This window comes from Talpa europaea (assembly GCF_964194135.1).
Source record: "Talpa europaea genome assembly, chromosome: 9".
Classification (NCBI taxonomy): domain Eukaryota; kingdom Metazoa; phylum Chordata; class Mammalia; order Eulipotyphla; family Talpidae; genus Talpa; species Talpa europaea.
Window position 1 is genome coordinate 26,006,390 of NC_140076.1, and position 19,707 is coordinate 26,026,096.

Here is a 19,707-nt window from a genome sequence, read left to right on the forward strand (position 1 = left end):
GAGATTCACAACCCCACAAGGCCTCCTGTGAAACATACTCTGAGTCAATGAATCACTGCTGAAGTACTACAGTTTCCATGATCAGTCACCACAACCATAGATTGCCATAGTCACACCATCTGGTTCTCTCTCTGGTGCCACTACCTAATAACAATAATTCGTATCTGGGGGCTAGACATTGCACTTGGCATCTGAGATTCTAAACACCATCATTCCCACTAAAATCAGGATCCATTTTAATATTGGCACCTCCTACCATCATCTTCAGTAGCATAGCGTTATAAAACATTTCAAGAAATCGGATGCTTCCCTCACCAATAGATTTTGCAAAGCCCTTCTCCAGGGAACTAGATGCTTACAAAGCCACTGGAAAGGCTGGGGAGCAAAGTCAAGGAAAGAGCTGCTGGCTTTCAGAAAATCTGAGGTGCAGAAATCACAGGAAGTTATATAGTTTCACTGAAAGCTTTCTTTAGCAGAAAAGCTTTGCCAGTGTATATTCCCTCCATATCATACTTTATCAGCAAAGAGTATTCTTTAAAAACATGTTTTTCAGCTTCTCAAGAGCAACCTGGAATTGTCAGAGAAGCTATCTGGGTTCCAGCAAAAGAATAAAGCTCTATGTGAAGAATATGCACAACTTTTGAAGCAGTTTGATGTCTATGTGAGGTAAACGAAAGATCCCCCCTGGAAGAACACCATACAAAGTAACTACTTATGGAGCCAGCTTCAGGGCTAAGCAGTGATGTTCACTAAAGTCACCTTTCTTTCAAGAAGGTCAACAGTTTTCCTTTGTTCTCCGAAGTTCTACTTTTAGAACTTTTCCTAGAGAGATGCGGGGTCCAATTTCTTCCCAAGGGGAGGAGGGAGAAGGGAGTAACTATTGAGCTCTATGATATCTAACTTCTTTCATTTCTCCAAGTACATCTTTCTTCCTTGGATTTAGGGTTTTCTTTTCCCTTTGTGCGCTTTCCTCAGCCTGGACCACCTTTCCCCATTTCAACTCTTCATTTCAACCCAACATTCTTAGACTGAGAGTTATCTCCTCTAAGAAGCATTTTTTTAACACTACCAGCCTAGATTGAATGAGGTCCTCATTCTTTGTGTCCCTATAGCCCTTCCTATATACCTCTCTGAAGTCATTTCATAACTTGCTTGCCATATTGTATTGTAACTCATTCCCTGTCTTCCTCACCACTACAAACTTTTTAAGGCCAGAGGCCCCTGTCTATCTTATTATCCACATTCCTTGGTGTATAGTAAATGCTCAATAAAAATTTCATTCCTGGACTTCCTGCTCTTTCTTCTATTCCCTGTTCATCATTCCACCAGATGCCTCTTCCTCTCCTCCACTCTGGAGTGTAACATAGTAGTTCAGTGTATGGACTCTGAGGCCATATTTCCTGGTCATAAATCCTGGTTCTACTGAAAAGTAGCTATATAACTTTGGGTGAGTTATGTAGTCACTGTACCTCCTTTAAAATGGGCAATATAAGAGAACTTACATGTAGGTTGTTGTGAGAATTAAATGAATGGATAGATGTTAAAGCTATTACTTAGGACACTGTCTAGCACACAGCTCTTATGGTATCTATTTATTTTTAGTTCTTTCTTGCCCCCACCTCTGTAGTCTTCTGCTGTATTTCTTCCATAGGTTGAAGTTTCTTATTTACTAGTGCTCTTATCTATTTTGTTGGTGGAATTAATAACAGTGATTTAAAATTCATTGTTTACTGCCATACAGCAAAGAGAATTTCTCAGAAGCATCAGTGTCCATTACCTTGGTTTGATAATCATATCACTGAGAAATGTAGAAAACACAGGGAATGTGTGTGGTTCAGTTCATACTGCTGACAAATCTAAGGCAAAGAACTCAGTCAACCTGTACGGTGGCACATAATTTCTGTAAGAGGAATATTTGTCAATACATTTTAGGGTCTGTAGTTCTAGCCTTTTAACTAGTAATTTCACTCCTGGAAATTAAATGAAAAAAAAAAATGCAAAAGATTTTCCCAGTGTTACTTTGAATAAAATATCAACCATTGGGCCAGTAAGTAATTCTTAACTGAGTTAGGGCCATGTTGTGGTTGTGAGGGTTGATTTCAACATACCTAGAATTAACCTGAGCTGTTTTCCTAAATTCTTGTGTGGCACTGACCACTGGTCAAGGGATAAAATACACTGAGGAAAACAGTGTTGCTTTGTAGCGACAGATTCAAAGAGCTCGTGGCAGTTTGCTCTAACTTATTGCCTTGTTTAGTATTGATAACAGTAAGATTAATTATTTGCAACAGGTCTAGAAGAGACCCCCCCACCCCCACCCTGCCCCCATGGCTCTGGTCTTGAGACTGGTTACAAAGCGCAAAAATGAGAGAAGCAATTCCACCCCATCCTCAGTAGTCCTGGGTGCTACCATTGTGGGGGGAGGGCTTGGATGAAATTTCTTCTGATATTATTTGTTTTAAGGTATAATTTACATATAATAAATGCACAGATATTGAATGCACCATTCAGTGAGTTTTGACAAATGTTTACACCCACTTAAACACTACCCCAATCAAGACATAGAATATTTCCATTACCTTGTAATGTTCTCTCCTACTTTTGAGCAGTCAGGTCTGTACTTCCTGCTCCCCCCACCTCCTCCTATACAGTCGGTCATTTGGTTTCTGTCTCTCTTAGAATTTTACCTAAATGGAATTATATTGCATGTAATCTTTTGGCTCTGACTTTTTTTTATTCAGCATATCCTATGGTTTTTAATGTTCATTTATAAGTTATTTGTCATTTTATCTTTAATTTTTTGATGGTTAGGAGATGGAATATTTTTCCATGTTATGTGTCCATAATCTTTAGAAGAGTGGATCCTAATCCTTTGTTTGCACATGTCTGGGCCCCAACAGAGATTAATTAAATCAGAATCTGTGGGGATTGGATTTAGGTATCAATTTTTTTTTTTAAGCTTCCCCATCTAATTCTGATGTGCATAAGTTACATCTTTAGGAAAGAAAATGGAAGGAATGTCAAAACTCTAGTTCATTTCTGTTTTCATTCCCCTGATCCTAGTCCTGCCCTTCATAGACAATGCTTATTTTGTCCACATTTTCCCAACCACTCTTCCAAAGAAACAAATTCTTTGCCTCTTTGAAATAAAAATAATAGAGAAACCATCTGGTTTTACTTAAACACAAATGAAAACTGTCCCCAAATTTTTTTAATCCTCCAAATTATCATTCTTTCATTCTTTGCATTTTTTTAAGATTTATTTATTTATGCATACAAGAACAGGAGTACAGACCAGAGGTGTGGGGGGATGAGAGGATTCACCAGAGCAGGAGTGGGGAACAGAACAGGCAGATTGATGAAATACACTGCTGAGGGAAGCAGCAGGCAAGGCAGTAGAGGTCTGCTGCGCCATGTGAGTTGCTCCCTGGCCAGGGATGGAATTCATGCTGCAGCTGCTGCAGACAGCTTCTTAAGTTGCATCTTAACCCCTTGTGCCACCAGGGAGGCCCCCATTCTTTGCATTTTTTATTGATATCATTACCCCCACAATAAGGCTCAAATTCTTTTAATTATCATTGCCTTTTCTTTCCAAAATGGTTTTTTTTTACTTTTTAAATTGAGGTAATGACATTGTTTGCATTTTAGAGGTATAAGACCACCCCCTTCGGATGTTTCTACACCACCACACCCCCACCAGAGCACCCATATGCATAATTATAGTCCATTTTGCTCCCTCACCCAGCCTCAGTTCTACAGTTAGATTTCTGGAGTTTGTTATCAGTTTGGCTATATCAGACCCTTTTTTGTTCTTCTGTATTCCACATATACTGGACATCGTAAGTATTTGTCTTTTTCTTTTTAACTTATTTCACTTAGCATAATCCCCTCCAACTCCATCCATGTTGTCACAAATGGTAAGGGTTTATCTAATAGCTGAGTAGTATTCTATCATGTATATATACCACATTTCCCTGATCCACTCATCTGTTTTGGGGCTGTCCCTAAATTTTAGAATGTGAATGTTAGGCTGCCTCATCAGACTAATAGTTAGCAAAGTCAAAAATAAACTTAGTAAATTTGCAGTGCATCAGAGAAGCTGACCGACAGAATTTCTGACCAAACCAGTCAGTAATGGCAAGGGCAGACTCTGACTCTCACCAGCTGTACTGAATCAACACATGGACTTCTCAGATCACACTTAACAATACAGGATGAAGCCTGAATATCAAGCAATAAGCACTAGTTAGGTAAATCACTGCCTTCACTTGATATAACATAATGTAACCATAAAGGATGGTGGCTGGGAAGACAGGATAAAAACATGGGGGAAAAACTTATAATAATTGAAAAGAGCATAAGATTAAAATTTTTATATAGACAATGATTAAGCAAGGAATGCTTATAAAATAATGGAAGGAAATATAACAATATCATACTGATCATATTGGGCATGGATTTCCCCCCACATTTTCTATGACCTATTATCTTACTTTATTTTTTTTAATTAATAAATTTTATTTTTATATTCCCCATACAATTGCAATCCCCCCATTCTGAACCCAATCCCTCCCCTCCCGCCCCCCACCCCCCAAAAAGTGTCTCTGGTTCATAGTTTTTGTTGATTTTGATTTTCACTTTCTTATAGTTATTCATTTTCCTGGTCCCTTATTTAAGTTTTCTAGATCCCTACTATGAGTGAGACCATCCGGTATTTTTCTTTTTCTTTTTGGCTTATTTCACTGAGCATGATCCCTTCCAGCGTCATCCATGTTGCTGCAAATTGCATGTGTTTATCTTTTTTGAATGCTGAGTAATATTCCATGGTATATATGTACCACATCTTCTTGATCCAGTCATCTATTTTTGGGCATTTGGGCTGTTTCCAAAGCTTAGCTATTGTAAACAGTGCTGCTATAAACATAGGGGTGCAGGTGTTCTTTGGAATTGATGTTTCTGTGTTCTTTGGGTAAATACCTAGGAGTGGAATTGCTGGATCCTGTGGAAGCTCTATGTTTAGTAGGTCCAGAAATCTCCACACAGCTCTCCATAGTGGTTGGACCAGTTTGCACTCCTACCAACAGTGCAGAAGAGTTCCTTTTTCTCCACAACCTCGCCAACATTGTTGTTGCTATTTTTTTTAATATGTGCCATTCTCACTGGTGTAAGATGGTATCTCATGGTAGTTTTGATTTGCATTTCCCTGATTGCAAGTGATGTTGAACATTTTTTCATATGCCTGTTGGCCATTCGCATTTCCTCTTCAGAGAAGTTTCTTTTTAGTTCCTCTGTCCATTTTTTGACTGGATTATTTTCTTTGTTGTTGAGTCTCATCAGCTCTTTGCAGATTTTTGTGATCAGTCCTTTATCATTAGTGTTGTGTGCAAAAATGTTCTCCCAGTTGGTGGGGTTTCTCTTTGGTTTTTTTATTGTCTCTTTTGCTGTGCAGAAGCTCTTTAATTTGATGTAGTCCCAGCTGTTGATCTTTGCCTTCACTATCACTGCTTTGGGTGATGTGTCTGTAAAGATGTCTTTGATATGCAAATCACGTAGTGTTTCGCCTATATTTCCTTCTATGTATTTTATGGTTTCAGGTCTTATGTCTAGTTCTTTAATCCATTTTGAGTTGATTTTTGTATATGGTGTGAGGTAGTGGTCAAGCTTCATTCTTTTGCATGTAGCGACCCAGTTTTCCCAGCACCATTTATTGAACAAACTTTCTTTGCTCCAATGCATAGTCTTTGCTCCTTTGTCAAAGATTAGTTGACCATAAATCTGTGGGTTTATTTCTGGATTTTCTATTTGATTCCATTGGTCTGTATGTCTGTTCTTGTTCCAATACCATGCAGTTTTGATGATTATGGCTTTGTAGTAGAGTTTGAAGTCTGGGAGTGTGATGCCTCCATTCCCTTCTTTTTTTTTTCAGGAGAGCTTTGGCTATTCGGGGTTTTTTGTGATTCCATATGAATTTCATCAATAATTGTTCTATTTCTTTGAAGAATGACATTGAAATTTTGATTGGAATAGCATTGAATCTGTAAATTGCTTTTGGTAGGATGGCCATTTTAATAATGTTTATTCTCCCAATCCATGAGCAGGGGATGTCTTTCCATTTCTTTGTGTCTTCTTCTATTTCTTTTAACAGTGTTTTATAGTTTTCTTTCTATAGGTCCTTTACCTCTTTTGTTAGATTTATTCCCAAATATTTAATTTTTTTTGTTTCAATAATAAAAGGGATGGTTTTTTTTATTTCTTCTTCTTCAGATTTATTGTTTGTATATAGGAAGGCTACTGACTTTTGCGTGTTGATTTTGTATCCTGCCACTTTACTGAACTGATTGATGAGTTGAATTAGTTTTTCTGTGGAGTTTTTGGGGTTCTCTATGTATATTATCATATCATCTGCAAAGAGTGATAGTTTGACTTCTTCTTTTCCTATTTGGATTCCTTGGATGTCTTTCTCTTGTCTTATTGCTCTGGCCAGGACTTCCAGTATTATATTGAAAAGCAGTGGTGAAAGTGGACATCCTTGTCTTGTTCCAGATCTTAATGGAATTGCTTTCAGCTTTTCACCATTGAGAATGATACTGGCTGTTGGCTTGTCATATATGGCCTTTATGATGTTGAGGTACGTTCCTTGTATCCCAAGAATTTCAAGGGCTTTTATCATGAATGGGTGTTGCACTTTGTCGAAAGCTTTCTCAGCATCTATTGATATTATCATATGGTTTTTATATTTCTTTTTGTTGATGTGTTGGATAACGTTGATTGATTTTCGGATGTTAAACCATCCTTGTGTCCCTGGAATGAATCCTACTTGGTCGTGGTGAATTACCTTATGGATACACTGTTGGATTCTGATAGCTAAACTTTTATTGAGGATTTTTGCATCAGTGTTCATTAGGGAGATTGGCCTATAGTTTTCTTTTTTTGTGTTGTCCTTGTTCGGTTTTGGTATTAGTGTAATGTTGGCTTCATAGAACGTGTTAGGTATTATACCTTCCTTCTCAATTTTTTGGAAGAGTTTGTGAAGGATAGGTACCAATTCGTCTCTGAATGTTTGGTAGAATTCATTTGTAAATCCATCAGGTCCTGGGCTTTTGTTTTTGGGGAGGTTTTTGATTACCATTTCAATTTCGCTAATTGTAATTGGTCTGTTTAGGTGTTCTATTTCTTCTTTATCTAGCTTTGGGTGATTGTAGAGTTGTAGGAATTTGTCCATCTCCTCTAGATTGTTAAACTTGTTTCCATATAACTGTTCATAGTAGTTATTAATAATTCTTTTGATTTCTGCTGTGTCCGTTGTGATTTCTCCTCTTTCATTTATTATCCTATTTGTGCTTTCTCCCTTTTTGCCCTTGTGAGCCTGGCAAGGGGTTTATCTATTTATTTTTTCGAAGAACCAGCTCTTGGTTTCATTGATCTTTTGGATTGTTTTTTTAGTTTCGATTTCATTTATTTCTGCTTTGGTTTTTATTATTTCTTTTCTTCTACTGGTTTTGGGGCTTTTTTGTTGTTCTTTTTCTAGATCTTTGAGTTTCGAGATTAGGTTGTTTCTTTGAGTTCTTTCTTGTTTCTTGATGTGAGCATCTATTGCTATATATTTTCCTCTTATTACTGCTTTTGCTGCATCCCATACATTTAGGAAATTGGTGTCCTCCTTGTCATTCAATTCAAAGAATTTTTTAATTTCTTCTTTTATCTCCTCGTTAGTCCAGTGGACTTCCAGTAGTGTGGGTTTCAATCTCCACGAGGTAGGAGAATACCTTGCCTTCTCTTTATGGTTTATTTCTAGTTTGATGCCTTCATGGTCAGAAAAGATGGTTGGTATGATTTCAATCTTGGTGTATCTGTTGATGTTTGTCTTGTGCCCCAGTATATGATCGATCCTAGAGAATGATCCGTGTGCGCTTGAGAAAAATGTATACTCAGATTTTTTTGGGTTTAGTGTTCTATATATGTCTGTTAAGCCTAAGCACTCTAGATCCTTATTTAGAGCTTTAGTGTCTTTACTTATTTTTTGTCTTGTTTATCTATCCATTGTTGATAGTGGTGTGTTGAAGTCTCCCACTACGTATGTGTTTTCTCTGATGTCTGTTTTCAGAGATGCCAATAGTTGTCTGATATATTTTGGTGCTCCTTCGTTTGGTGAATATATGTTAATGAGTGTTATTTCTTCTTGAAGTATTATCCCCTTGATCATAATGTAATGACCACTGGGGTCTCTTTTTATCTTTTTAAGTTTGAAATCTGTTTTATCTGATATGAGTATAGCTGTTCCTGCCTTCTTTTTTGGTCGATTTGCTTGTAGAATTGTTTTCCATCCTTTAACTTTGAGTCTATTTTTATCTTTTGCAGCTAAATGTGTTTCCTGGAGACAGCAAAAGGTTGGGTTTTGTTTCTTAATCCAGCCTGCAACTCTGTGTCTTTTTATTGGAGAGTTTAGTCCATTTACATTTAGAGTTAGTATTGATATGTTAGCATCTGTATTTGCCATTGTGTTTGTCTTTCCTTTGATTTTATTTATTTATTCTTTTAATAACTTTCTTTGGCCTTCTTTTGTTGTTATTCGTCCCTCTGAGGTTCTGGCTTTAGGACTCCTTGTAGTATTTTTTGGAGTGGGGGTTTAGTCGCAATGAAATTCTGGAGTTTCTGTTTGTCTGGGAAGGTCCATATTCTTTCTTCAAAGAGGAAGGAGAGCTTTGCGGGATAGAGTATTCTTGGTTGGCATCTGTTTTCTTGGAGTCTGTTGACTATGTCCCTCCACTCTCTCCTTGCCCGTAGTGTTTCTTCAGAGAAGTCTGATGTCAGTCTGATTGGTTTCCCTTTGAATGTTATCTGTTTCTTCCCTCTTGTTAGTTTCATTATTTTTTCTTTGTCTTGGATTCTTGGGAGCTTTACTATTATGTGTCTTGCTGTATTTTTCCTTTCGTCATGGAAGTTTGGTGTTCTTCTTGCTTCTTGTATATCAATTTTCAGATCCTTCTTAGCGTTTGGGAAGTTCTCTTCAATTATATCCATGAATATTTTCTCTGTTCCTACATCTCTCTCCTCTCCTTCTGGGATTCCTATAACTCTTATATTTCCTTTCCTCATGGAGTCAGATAGTTCCCGAAGTCTTTCTTCGGTCTTTTTCCTTCGTACTTCTCCTTCCTTTTCTGTTTTAGTTCTTTTTATTTCTGTGTCTTCAAGAGTACTTATTTGTTCTTCCATTTCATCTATTCTGCTTTCACTGCTTTTCCCAGAGTTCTTTAGCGTCTCCATTAATTCTTTGATCTCCTGCATTTCTTTTACTTCCCTCTTTAGGGACTCAATTTCATTCTTCTGGTCATTAATTATTTTCCCCTTATTATTGTTTTCCTTTATGACTTCTGTCAGTTTTTTAATCACAGCAATTTTAAATTCTCTATCTGGAAGGCTCAGAAGTTCTTCCAAGTTACTGTCGTTGCAATCTGGTAGATGGTTTTCTTTTTGTGGTGTGCTATTTTACTGAGGAGTTGCTGGGTTGCATGTTGTTTTTCTATTCCCTACTGCCTGTTTTCTAATTTGCCGTATTCCTTGTGACACTGTGTTGCTGGTACTGGCCGGCATCTTGGGCGACCTTCCCAGCTCACCACTGGCTCCTCTGGGGAACTTCTGCTGGGTTCACAAGTCTCCAGCAAAGACAGGTCCCTGCTCTGTCTCCTCGGTGAGCCTTCTGCTGGGTTCACACAGTCTCCAGCAAGAAGGGTCCCTGCTGCAAAATGCCAGAGCCGGGGACGCGCTCCCCTGCACGCCTGGTCTGCCCCAGCGGTGGGTGCTGCTCCCCTCTGGGCTGGAACTGCAGGCTAGAAGGTGCCCGGTGTGGGCAAGCCTCCCAGCTTAACCTCTGTCTCCTCGGTGAGCCTTCTGCTGGGTTCACACAGTCTCCAGCAAGAAGGGTCCCTGCTGCAAAATGGCGATGCGGGAACGAGCTCCCCTGCACGCCCGGTCTGCCCCAGCGGTGGGTGCTGCTCCCCTCTGGGCTGGAACTGCAGGCTAGAAGGTGCCCGGTGTGGGCAAGCCTCCCAGCTTAACCTCTGTCTCCTCAGTGAGCCTTCTGCTGGGTTCACACAGTCTCCAGCAAGAAGGGTCCCTGCTGCAAAATGCCGGTGCTGGCGACGTGCTCCCCTGCACGGTCTGCCCCAGCGGTGGGTGCTGCTCCCCTCTGGGCTGGAACTGCAGGCTAGAAGGCGCCCAGCATGGGCAAGCCTCCCAGCTTACCTCTGTCTCCTTGGTGAGCCTTCTGCTGGTTCACACAGTCTCCAGCAAGAAAAGTCCCTGCTGCAAAATGGCGATGCTGGAACGAGCTCCCCTGCACGCCCGGTCTGCCCCAGCGGTGGGTGCTGCTCCCCTCTGGGCTGGAACTGCAGGCTAGAAGGCGCCCAGCATGGGCAAGCCTCCCAGCTTAACTCTGTCTCCTTGGTGAGCTTTCTGCTGGTTCACACAGTCTCCAGCAAGAAAGGTCCCTGCTGAAAAATCACTATTATCTTACTTTAAAGAATAAATTTTAGTTTTTATTAGTCCAAATGACAGAAAAAGAGAGACAGCAGCTCTCTTTCATGGGAAGCTTAGAGACTGGGTGTAAGGGCAGGACAGGACACAGTGCAGGTTTTCTGATCTAGCAGATCGGGTAAAGGAGGAGTCAGAGTTTTTAGTGGGTTTTTGCAGGTCTTTTATTGGGGTTCACCAGGCATATGGCAGGCCCCCAGCAAATCCTCACTCTATCTGGGCTCTCTGGCATTCTCTGCTTCTGCTTCTTCTTCTCTGCTTCTCGCTCGGCTTCTCTTTCGGCTCTGCTGCTGCTGGCGTCCCCATGACGCCGCCCTTAAAAGCACAGTCTTAGCCCAGGTGAATCCCATCTACCTATGCCCACACCCTATTCCAGGTGCCCGCCATCAGGCATGCATTCAGGACCTTAAGGATCCATCATCTATCCTGATGGCAGGAGGGCAGAAAAGCCTGATATTTTTCCTTACCCTACACTGGGCTTTAATATTCCAGGCAAGAAGGTTAAAAGATATTCCAGAAACGTGTTGTTTCAAATTATGTCAAAACATCAGAGTAACTGTGAACACCTGGGAAACCCAGACATTAACAGGTAGGATTTTTATACACTGCTAGCTGCTATGCCCTTACCAAGCTATTCCCTGTAAAAAGGAAAATGAGACTATTTATGAGATGGAAATACCACTCTGTAAAACAGCTAAGTCACAGAAGGGGCAATTATGAACATAATCTAAATCCAAAAACATGTGCTTCATATTATGTCAGGGTCACTGCAAGGGCCACAGTACTGAACAGGCCTGAGGCAATTTCATGAACCCAAGTGTAAGGGGAAGGATTGGGCACAGGGCAGGTTTTCTGATCCAGCAGTCGGGGTAAGGAGGAGAGTCCTGGAGGCCTCAGTGGCTTTTCAGGCTTTTATTGGGATTTACCAGGTACATGGCAGGCAGGGGTCCCAACCCCCAGCAAGTCTTCACTCTTTCTGGGTTCTCCAGCGTTCTCTGGTGGTTGTGGTTCTGCTTCTGCTTCTCCACTTCTCTGCTCCTTTTTGCTTCTCTGGGCTTCTGCTGGTGTCCCCGTGACGCCACCCTTAAAAAGCCCAGTCTTAGCCCAGGTGAATCCCATCTACCTAGGCCCACACCCTACTCCAGGTGCCCGCCATCAGGCATGCATTTGGGACCGCAGGGTTCTGTCATCTATCCTAATGGCAGGAGGGCAGGAAAGCCTGATACTTTTTACCTTACCCTACACCAAGTATCAGGACAAAGTCTGTTAATTAAGATGTATTTTGAGTTGTGGCAAAGACCCTGAATAAAAGTGGCTTAAAATGGGTGAGACTTCTCTCCTATCTAGCGGGGTAGACATTATGATTCCAGAATGGGTACCATGGCTCACTGTGTCATAAGCATAGGCTCTTACAATCTTATTGTCACTCTAGCATCTTTTTTTTTTTTAAGATTTATTTATTTATTTTTGCTTAGAAGAACTGGGGTATAGGCCAGAAGTGCGGGGTGGGGAGGTGAGAGAATTCACCAGAGAGAGAATAGTGAGCAGAGCAGGCAGATTGACTGAAATACACTGCTGAGGGGAGCAAAGGGCGAGACAGGAGAGGTCTGCTGCACCATGTGGGTCAGCTCCCTTGCTGGGGATGGAACTCATGCTGCAGCTGCTGTGGACAGCTTCATAGGTTGTGTCTTAGCCCCTTGTGCCACCAGGGAGGCCCCCATTCTTTACATTTTTATTGATATCGTTACCTCCACAATAAGACTCAAATTTTTTTAATTATCATTAATTAATTAGCACTGAGTCTTAACCCCTAGACCACCAGGGAGGCTCCACTCTAGCATCTTTAACATGTTACCCTTATCTGTATACTTCAAGATGATTCATTACCTTATCCAGTCAACCAAGAGAAAGAAAGGGGAAGGCAAGGGCATTCCACTTTCTTTTAAAGCACACTATTTCTACTAATGTTCCATTGGACAGAACTTATATCCCTCATCTAGCTGCAAGGAAAACCAGAAAATGTAGTTCACATATTGGGCAACCAACTGCCAAGCTAAATATCATAGGGCCCATAATGATAGGAGAAAATGAATTGGGGACAACCCCAGAAGACAATCACTGCCACACACACAAGCTGTACCTAGGATGGTTTGCTTTTTCTTTTTGATCTACAGGAATCCAAATTTCTCAGTCTGGTTTCTGGCTAGCAGCCTAATTAATCTTCAGAAAAATGATTTTTTAAGGGGAAAACATACAACATTATGTTTTAATGTACAATCAGCAACAAGGGGAGAGGGCAGTTTTGGAAAGTGGAGTCTTGCAAAACCAAGTAGGGGTAAGAATTCATTTACAAATAGAACGTAAGACTCTCTAGAAGTAGCTCTTCATTACAATTTGACTAGAATTAGCATCTAGATAAATCTGCTTTTCTCTTCTCCTCCTGTTTAGTTCCTAGTTCTAGTACAAAACAAAACATCTTACTAGGAAAAATCAGGACTATCTGGTTTGCCTGATTTTGCTGGTATCATATCCTTAGGGTATACTGGGGAGATCACAAGCTCTGAGGTCAGATTCTTCTCTGCAGAAGTGTCTCCCCTCTGGGCTGGGAGTCCTAAAGCACTAAGGTTTGGTGATTCAGTAGGAGAAGTCACAGAACTCAGAAAGGCTATTGCACTCATGATTGTCATTTATTATAACAAAAAGATCAAAATTAGCAAAGGGAAAAGACAGTCTGGGAGAAACAAGACACAAGTAAACTCCCAGTTGTCCTTTCCCAGGGGAGTAGTTTGGTCAGCACTCAGTTCTCCCAGCAGCCATGTGTGACAACATGTATGAAGTATTCCCCACCAGGAAAACTCACCTGAGCCTTGAAGTCCAGGGATTTTACTGTGAGTCTGTTACATAGACATGGATTGCCACGGTAATTGACCCTATCTACTCAACCTTCAGTCCCCCACTCCCCAGATGTCAAAATAAAACAGGGTGGCCCAGGGCCCTTGGTGAACAAAAACATTAACCATATATCACATTGTTATATATTCACAATATATCATGTTGTTAGCATAAACTATCTGGTGTGACCCAAGGCCCCAGGTACACAAAGACATTCTTATCAGGCAGGCTATTCCAGAGGCAAGAGGTCATCTCCCAAGAACAGTCAAGGGCCATTCCCTTCTTTGGAATGTGAAGGGTAAGGACACCCGGTAGCTAAGAGCTTAGTGCACAGTCTTCATCTCCTGATTCAGAGTGAGGAGATAGCCTTCACAAGTTTGCATTAAAATCAGACTTATGTGAAAAGCCCAGAACATACATTTATTACCTTCAGTTAGAGGGGCTTCCTCCATTTTGAGAGATAGCATCCCAGGTAAGGACAGTTGTCATCTGTAACCAGCAACATGGGCACGAATAACTGTGTCCTTAAGTGCCTACAATGACAAAGAGTAGACTCCTCATTCCTTAAACACTTTCAGTTAAAAAAAATCCACATTTTTAGACATTCAGGAAAGTCAGGGATTTCTCAAACTAGAGCATGCATCAGAACTCCCTGCACTACTAGTTAGAACACAGATCCACCCTGAGTCTCTGAGTCTGTAGTTTTGGGATAGAGTCTGAAGACTTCCTATTTCTAACAAGTTACCAGGTGGTGCTGATAATACTGGTTAGAATAACAACCAGGCCTCCCTGGTGGTGCAAGGGGTTAAGTCTCAGCACTATGAAGCTATCTGCAGCATGAGTTTGATCCCCGGCCATGGAGCTGACCCACGTGTCACAGAAGACCTCTCCTGTCTCGCCCGCTGCTCCCCTCAGCAGTGTATTTCAGTTAATCTGCCTGTTCTGTTCCCCGCTCTGTCTCTGGTGAATCCTCTCACCCCTCCCCGCCCCCCACCTCTGACCTATGCCCCAGCTCTTACATGTATAAATAAATAAATCTTTAGAATAACAGAATCACTGCTCTTAGAGAAAACCTAGTTTTGAAACATTAGTTAGGACAGTAATTCTCAGTTTGGGAGTGATTTGCCTCAGGGTAAGGGGACATTTTGGCAATGTCTAAGAACATTTTTGGTTGTTGCACCGTAAGGGCAGAACTGGACCACAGTGCAGGTTTTCTGATCCCATGCAGACAGGGTAAAGGAGGAGTTAGAGCCCTCAGGGGGTTTGCAGGTTTTTTTGGGGGGGTTCACCAGGTACGTGGCAGGCAGGGGTGCCGGGGGGCCGGGAGGCTGGCAGTCCTCCCAGCCCCCAGCAAATCCTCACTCTATCTGAGCTCTCTGGCGTTCTCTGCTTCTGCTTCTGCTTCTCTGCTTCTCTCTCAGCTTCTCTTTTGGCTTCTGCTGCTGCTGCTGGCATCCCCGTGACACAGCCCTTAAAAGCCCAGTCTTAGCCCAGGTGAATCCCATCTACCTATGCCCACACCCTATTCCAGGTGCCCGCCATCAGGCATGCATTCAGGACCGCAAGGATCCATCATCTATCCTGATGGTGGGAGGGCAGAAAAGCCTGACATTTTCTTTACCCTACATGCACTATAGAAAGTACTACTAGTATCTAGAGGATAGAGGCCAAAGATGCTGTTTCAACATTTTACAATGCATAGTACAGGCCTCCATAATAATTATCTGGCCCAAAATGTCAATAGTGCTTAGAGTGATTTGGTGTTATCAGACTTAAAAATTTCAAAGAAAACCCCATTTTTAATTTGAAGAAAGTCTTAATAATATTATTTTGGAAGCATGTTCATCTTCAAAGAGGTCTGCCTAATAGTGGCATGGAAGCTATCTATTGTTTGCTCAGATTAGCTGTCTTAATAGCTTGAAATTTTGACTTAGATTTTTGTTCTTTTAACAGGTTTATTCAGATGTATTTCACATACCATACCACTCACTCATTTAAAGTATATATATTCAATGGTGTTTAGTCCATCACCACTGTAGGGGCAGGAATGGACATGGTGCAGGTTTTCTGATCCCATGCAGACTGGGTAAAGGAGGAGTCAGAGTCCTCAGTGGTTTTGCAGGTTTTTATTGGGGTTCAGCTGGCAGGCAGGGGTGCTGGGGGGCCGGGAGGCTGGCAGTCCTCCCAACCCCCAGCAAATCCGCACTCTCTCTTTTCTCTCTGCTGTTCTCTGCTTTTCCGTTCCTTCTGCTGCTTCTCGGCTTCTCTTTTGGCTTCTGCTGCTGCTGGCGTCCCCGTGATGCCGCCCTTAAAAGCATAGTCTCAGCCCAGGTGAATCCCATCTACCTAGGTCCACACCCCACTCCAGGTGCCCGCCATCAGGCATGCATTCAGGACCTCAAGGATCCATCATCTATCCTGATGGCGGGAGGGCAGAAAAGCCTGACATTTTCCCTTACCCTACAACCACAATCAAATTTAGACATTTCATTAAATCCTTTAGCTACCACACCCCTCTCCCCAATTTCAACCCCCATTCCCAGCCCTAGGCAACCACTAATCTACTTTTTCTAGTTACCTATTCTGGACATTTCATGTAAACTTGAGTCCATACAACATGTGTTTTTTTGTTTGTTTGTGACTGGCTTTTTAATGTTAGGGGGAAATGATGTCCTGAGTTAATCCCATATAGGCTTTGTGGACCCCACCCCCACTACAGACTAAAGCCATCAAGACACTGGGAAAGACAAATCCCATCACCACCAAGGGAGGGTGGCTGGGACCTGAGGGTGGAGTTGGGTAGCCAGGTTGGATATAAAAACCAAACACGTGGGCCTTGGGGTGGCTGGCTCGCGATCGCTCGCCTTCTGGCTTCACCGCTCCTGGCTGGCGGCCAACTCTGAGAGCGCCATTTTGGGATTCCTGATTGGCGGATCGGGTAGGACTCATTTAAAACTTTGTCTCCCACTTTTCTCCCAGAGCTGTACATTTCCTCATTTCCCTTTCCCTTGTAAATAAACCTTTTATTAACCTTTCGCGTGTGCCTGCAGTAGAGCATTGATAAGTCCTTTTAAGCCCGCGGGTGAGGACCCACAGTCAGGCACCCCGTTTTGTATCGGGGTTGCTCTACAACAACAACAGAGTGCTTTCCAGGTTTACCCATGTTGTAGCATTTATCATTGTTTTATTCCCATTTATAGCCAAATGATACAGGTTTATCCCACTACCCAAACCAGAACAATCCTATTTGGTATGATTTGGTAGGTTATTTATTTTTTGGGTCTGAGAACGCTGTTACCATTTATTTATATATAAAAATTTCTGAGCATTCCTAGACCCAAAAAATAACCACTGTGATTTTGATTTTGTACTTCCTAAATGGCTAATGATATTCAACATCTCTTCATGTGCTTTTTGGCTGTAACTCAGATTTATATTAGAATCAGAGCCTTGAGCAGAGACCTATGTAGTATTGTATTTGCAAGTCCAGATTCAAGGCGAAGACTAAGAGCAAACCCAAATTATCTGGAAGTTAGACAAGATGAAAGTGGGTTCTAGCACTGTTAAGAGTATGGCCAGGAATTGGGAGATTTTAAATTAATGAGTGAATCAATGGAGCAGGATTCAGAACTTATATGTCAGGAATTGAAGTCAAGGAGCTCCCTAAATTAAACTCAGATGTTAAAGCTTTGCCACTACCCTCAGTTCAAGACCAAGATAAGCTTGAGATTTAATTCCATGGGGATGACTAAAGCTTTGTTACTTATGAGGTTGTCCTTGATCCATTCCCCCACTGGGGCAAGAAGTCCTGCAGATGTGAGGCAGGGTGTATTCCCACACCTGGTGCCAGGCCCTGACCAAGAAGAGGAAACTCAAGAAAGGGTGGATCTTGCGGAGGCGAAATAAATGTTGGCTGTGTTCAGGCGTGCCTATATTTAAATTTACTTTTATAGAAACTATAATGAGAAACATCACCATTACAAAGTCAAGCATCACAGAATCAAGGATCGTTTAGTTCATGAAGTAGAACTACGAGATAAGAGAATTAAAGAACTCGAAAATGGAAATGAATTACTGCGACTACAAATGGAAAAGGTGAGGGAAAAATGGGGAAGAGCTCGTTCATGATGCTGGTGGTTGGTCATGTAGCGAAAGCCCGCTCATTTTTAAATTTATTTGTGACCTCTTGTAGCTCATGTTTTCATTTCCTTTCTTTGCACCTTTATTTTTCAATGTAACTCTTTAAGCCCTGCTAAGATGTAAGACCTGCAGTGATGCTAAACCAGTTTGGACCCTGAAGTCTCTGCACACCAATTTATGGTCAGTGTTTTGCCTTCACGTGAAAACACTTTTCTTAGACACTCCCTCAGCAGAGACTTCTAAACCATCCCTCGTAACTCATCCCCGCTTTACATAAGGATTTTGCCTCAAACTTCTGTCAGTTTTAAGTGGTTATGAAATTAAGTGGTTCCTACTCTTTTATCAATACCTGACAAGTACCTCCACTTTTATTTTAAATATCCCTGCTTCCTCTATGTTTGTCTTATTGCTCTGGTGACCTCCAGGTGGGTGGGTAAGAAGGAAATGGGATAGATGAATGGAATTAAATGCAGAATGGTCTGGAGATCATTAACTTATGTAAATTCAAAATGGAGAGCAACTGACTGAACTAGAAAAAAATTTTTCCCTTCCATATTTCTAGGCAATTTCAGAATTTTTAAAATCCTACCCTCCTAAAATACTCATTTCCATGTACAAATTCGTTATAGTACCACTGCTTGCCAAGTATCCCAACAATTCATATCATTTCAGTTTTTCCATAGACCATGGAATCACTGAACTCCAGTTAAGAATTCGTAGAATGGGCCTCCCCTGGTGGCACAGCGGTTGAGCGCTGTGCTGCGAGGCTGCCCGTCAGCCTCTGCAGCGCCGGTTCATTTCCTGGCCTCCAGCGAGGGTCCCACAAAAAAAAAAAAAAAAAATCGTAGACTAACTGTAGGGGCAGGAAGGACACTGAGCAGGTGTTCTGATCCCGCAGACCAGGTAAAGGAGGGGTCAGAGTCCTCAGTGGCTTTTCCAGGTCTTTTATTGGGATTACTAGGTACACGGCAGGCAGGGGCGCTGGGGGGCCTGGAGACTGGCAGACCTCCCAGCCCCCAGCAAGTCTTTACTCTTTCTGGGCTCTCTGGCATTCTCTCTGCTTCTCTGCTCTTGGCTTCTCTTTCAGCTTCTTTCTCTGCTTCTCTTTCGGCTTCTGCTGGCGTCCCCATGACGCCGCCCTTAAAAGCCCAGTCTCAGCCCAGGTGAATCCCATCTACCTATGCCCAGACCCTATTCCAGGTGCCCGCCATCAGGCATGCGTTCAGGACCCACAAGGATCCATCATCTATCCTGATGGCGGGAGGGCAGAAAAGCCTGACATTTTTCCTTACCCTACACTCACACACAACAAAACATTGATGGATTAGAGCAGAGGAGTCACCAATATTGTATTCTTAGTTTCTAAAAATCCTATGGGTACGCTAACCTGTAGTGAGAGAGGGCATTCAGATTTTGCAGTATCCTTCAGTTTTATTACCAATTCATCAAATCTTTAAAGGCTTAGATCTGGGTTAGATGCTGTAAGGGCAGGAAGGGGCGGAGAGGATCTCTATGACCGGAGCAGACGGGGTAAAGGAGAAGTCCTCGAGCCTTTGGTGGCTTTTCAGGCTTTATTGGGATTTACCAGGTACACAGCAGGTAGGGGTACTAGGGGGCTGGGAGGCTAGCAAGTCTTCACTCTTTCTGGGCTCTCCGGCCGTCTCTCACGTTCTCTCTCGAGATTCTGCTCTCTCATTCATTCTTCTCGCTGCTGCTTTGCTTCTGCTGGGGTTCCCTCCCCTCCCTGACACCGCCCTTATAAGCTCAGTCTCTCAGCCCAGGTGAATCCCATCTACACATGCCCACACCCTACTCTAGGTGCCCGCCATTAGGCATACATTCTGGACCACAAGGATCCATCATTAATCCTAATGGCGGGAGGGCAGAAAAGCCTGATACTTTTTTACCTTACCCTACAGAAGCACAACTAGAAAAACGATATGGGGAGTATATACAGAAAGTTGCAATCCCAGTTCGTGGGTCCACCAGAAATATGGTCAGACCACTTCTACACTGCCCAGCCTTTCCCATACTGCCTACCTTCCTCTTCTAAGCGTACTTTCAGTCAGCATGTTTTCTTCCCGAAGAGTATTCTTCCAAAATTCATGTCTCTCTGGAACTTCAGAATGTGATCTAACTTGAAAA

The 19,707-nt window shown here is 42.1% G+C and overlaps 1 protein-coding gene across 1 annotated transcript in view; it reads left to right on the forward strand.

Moving 5' to 3' along the window:
• The window catches only part of CCDC30 (coiled-coil domain containing 30), a gene marked incomplete at both ends in the record, with an annotated part of 80,140 nt that overhangs the window by 48,163 nt on the left and 12,270 nt on the right, over nucleotides 1–19,707 (forward strand). Inside the window, 2 exon segments of the mRNA XM_084242282.1 lie at nucleotides 554–666; nucleotides 17,376–17,517. Coding sequence (XP_084098408.1) covers nucleotides 554–666; nucleotides 17,376–17,517 — 255 coding nt within the window.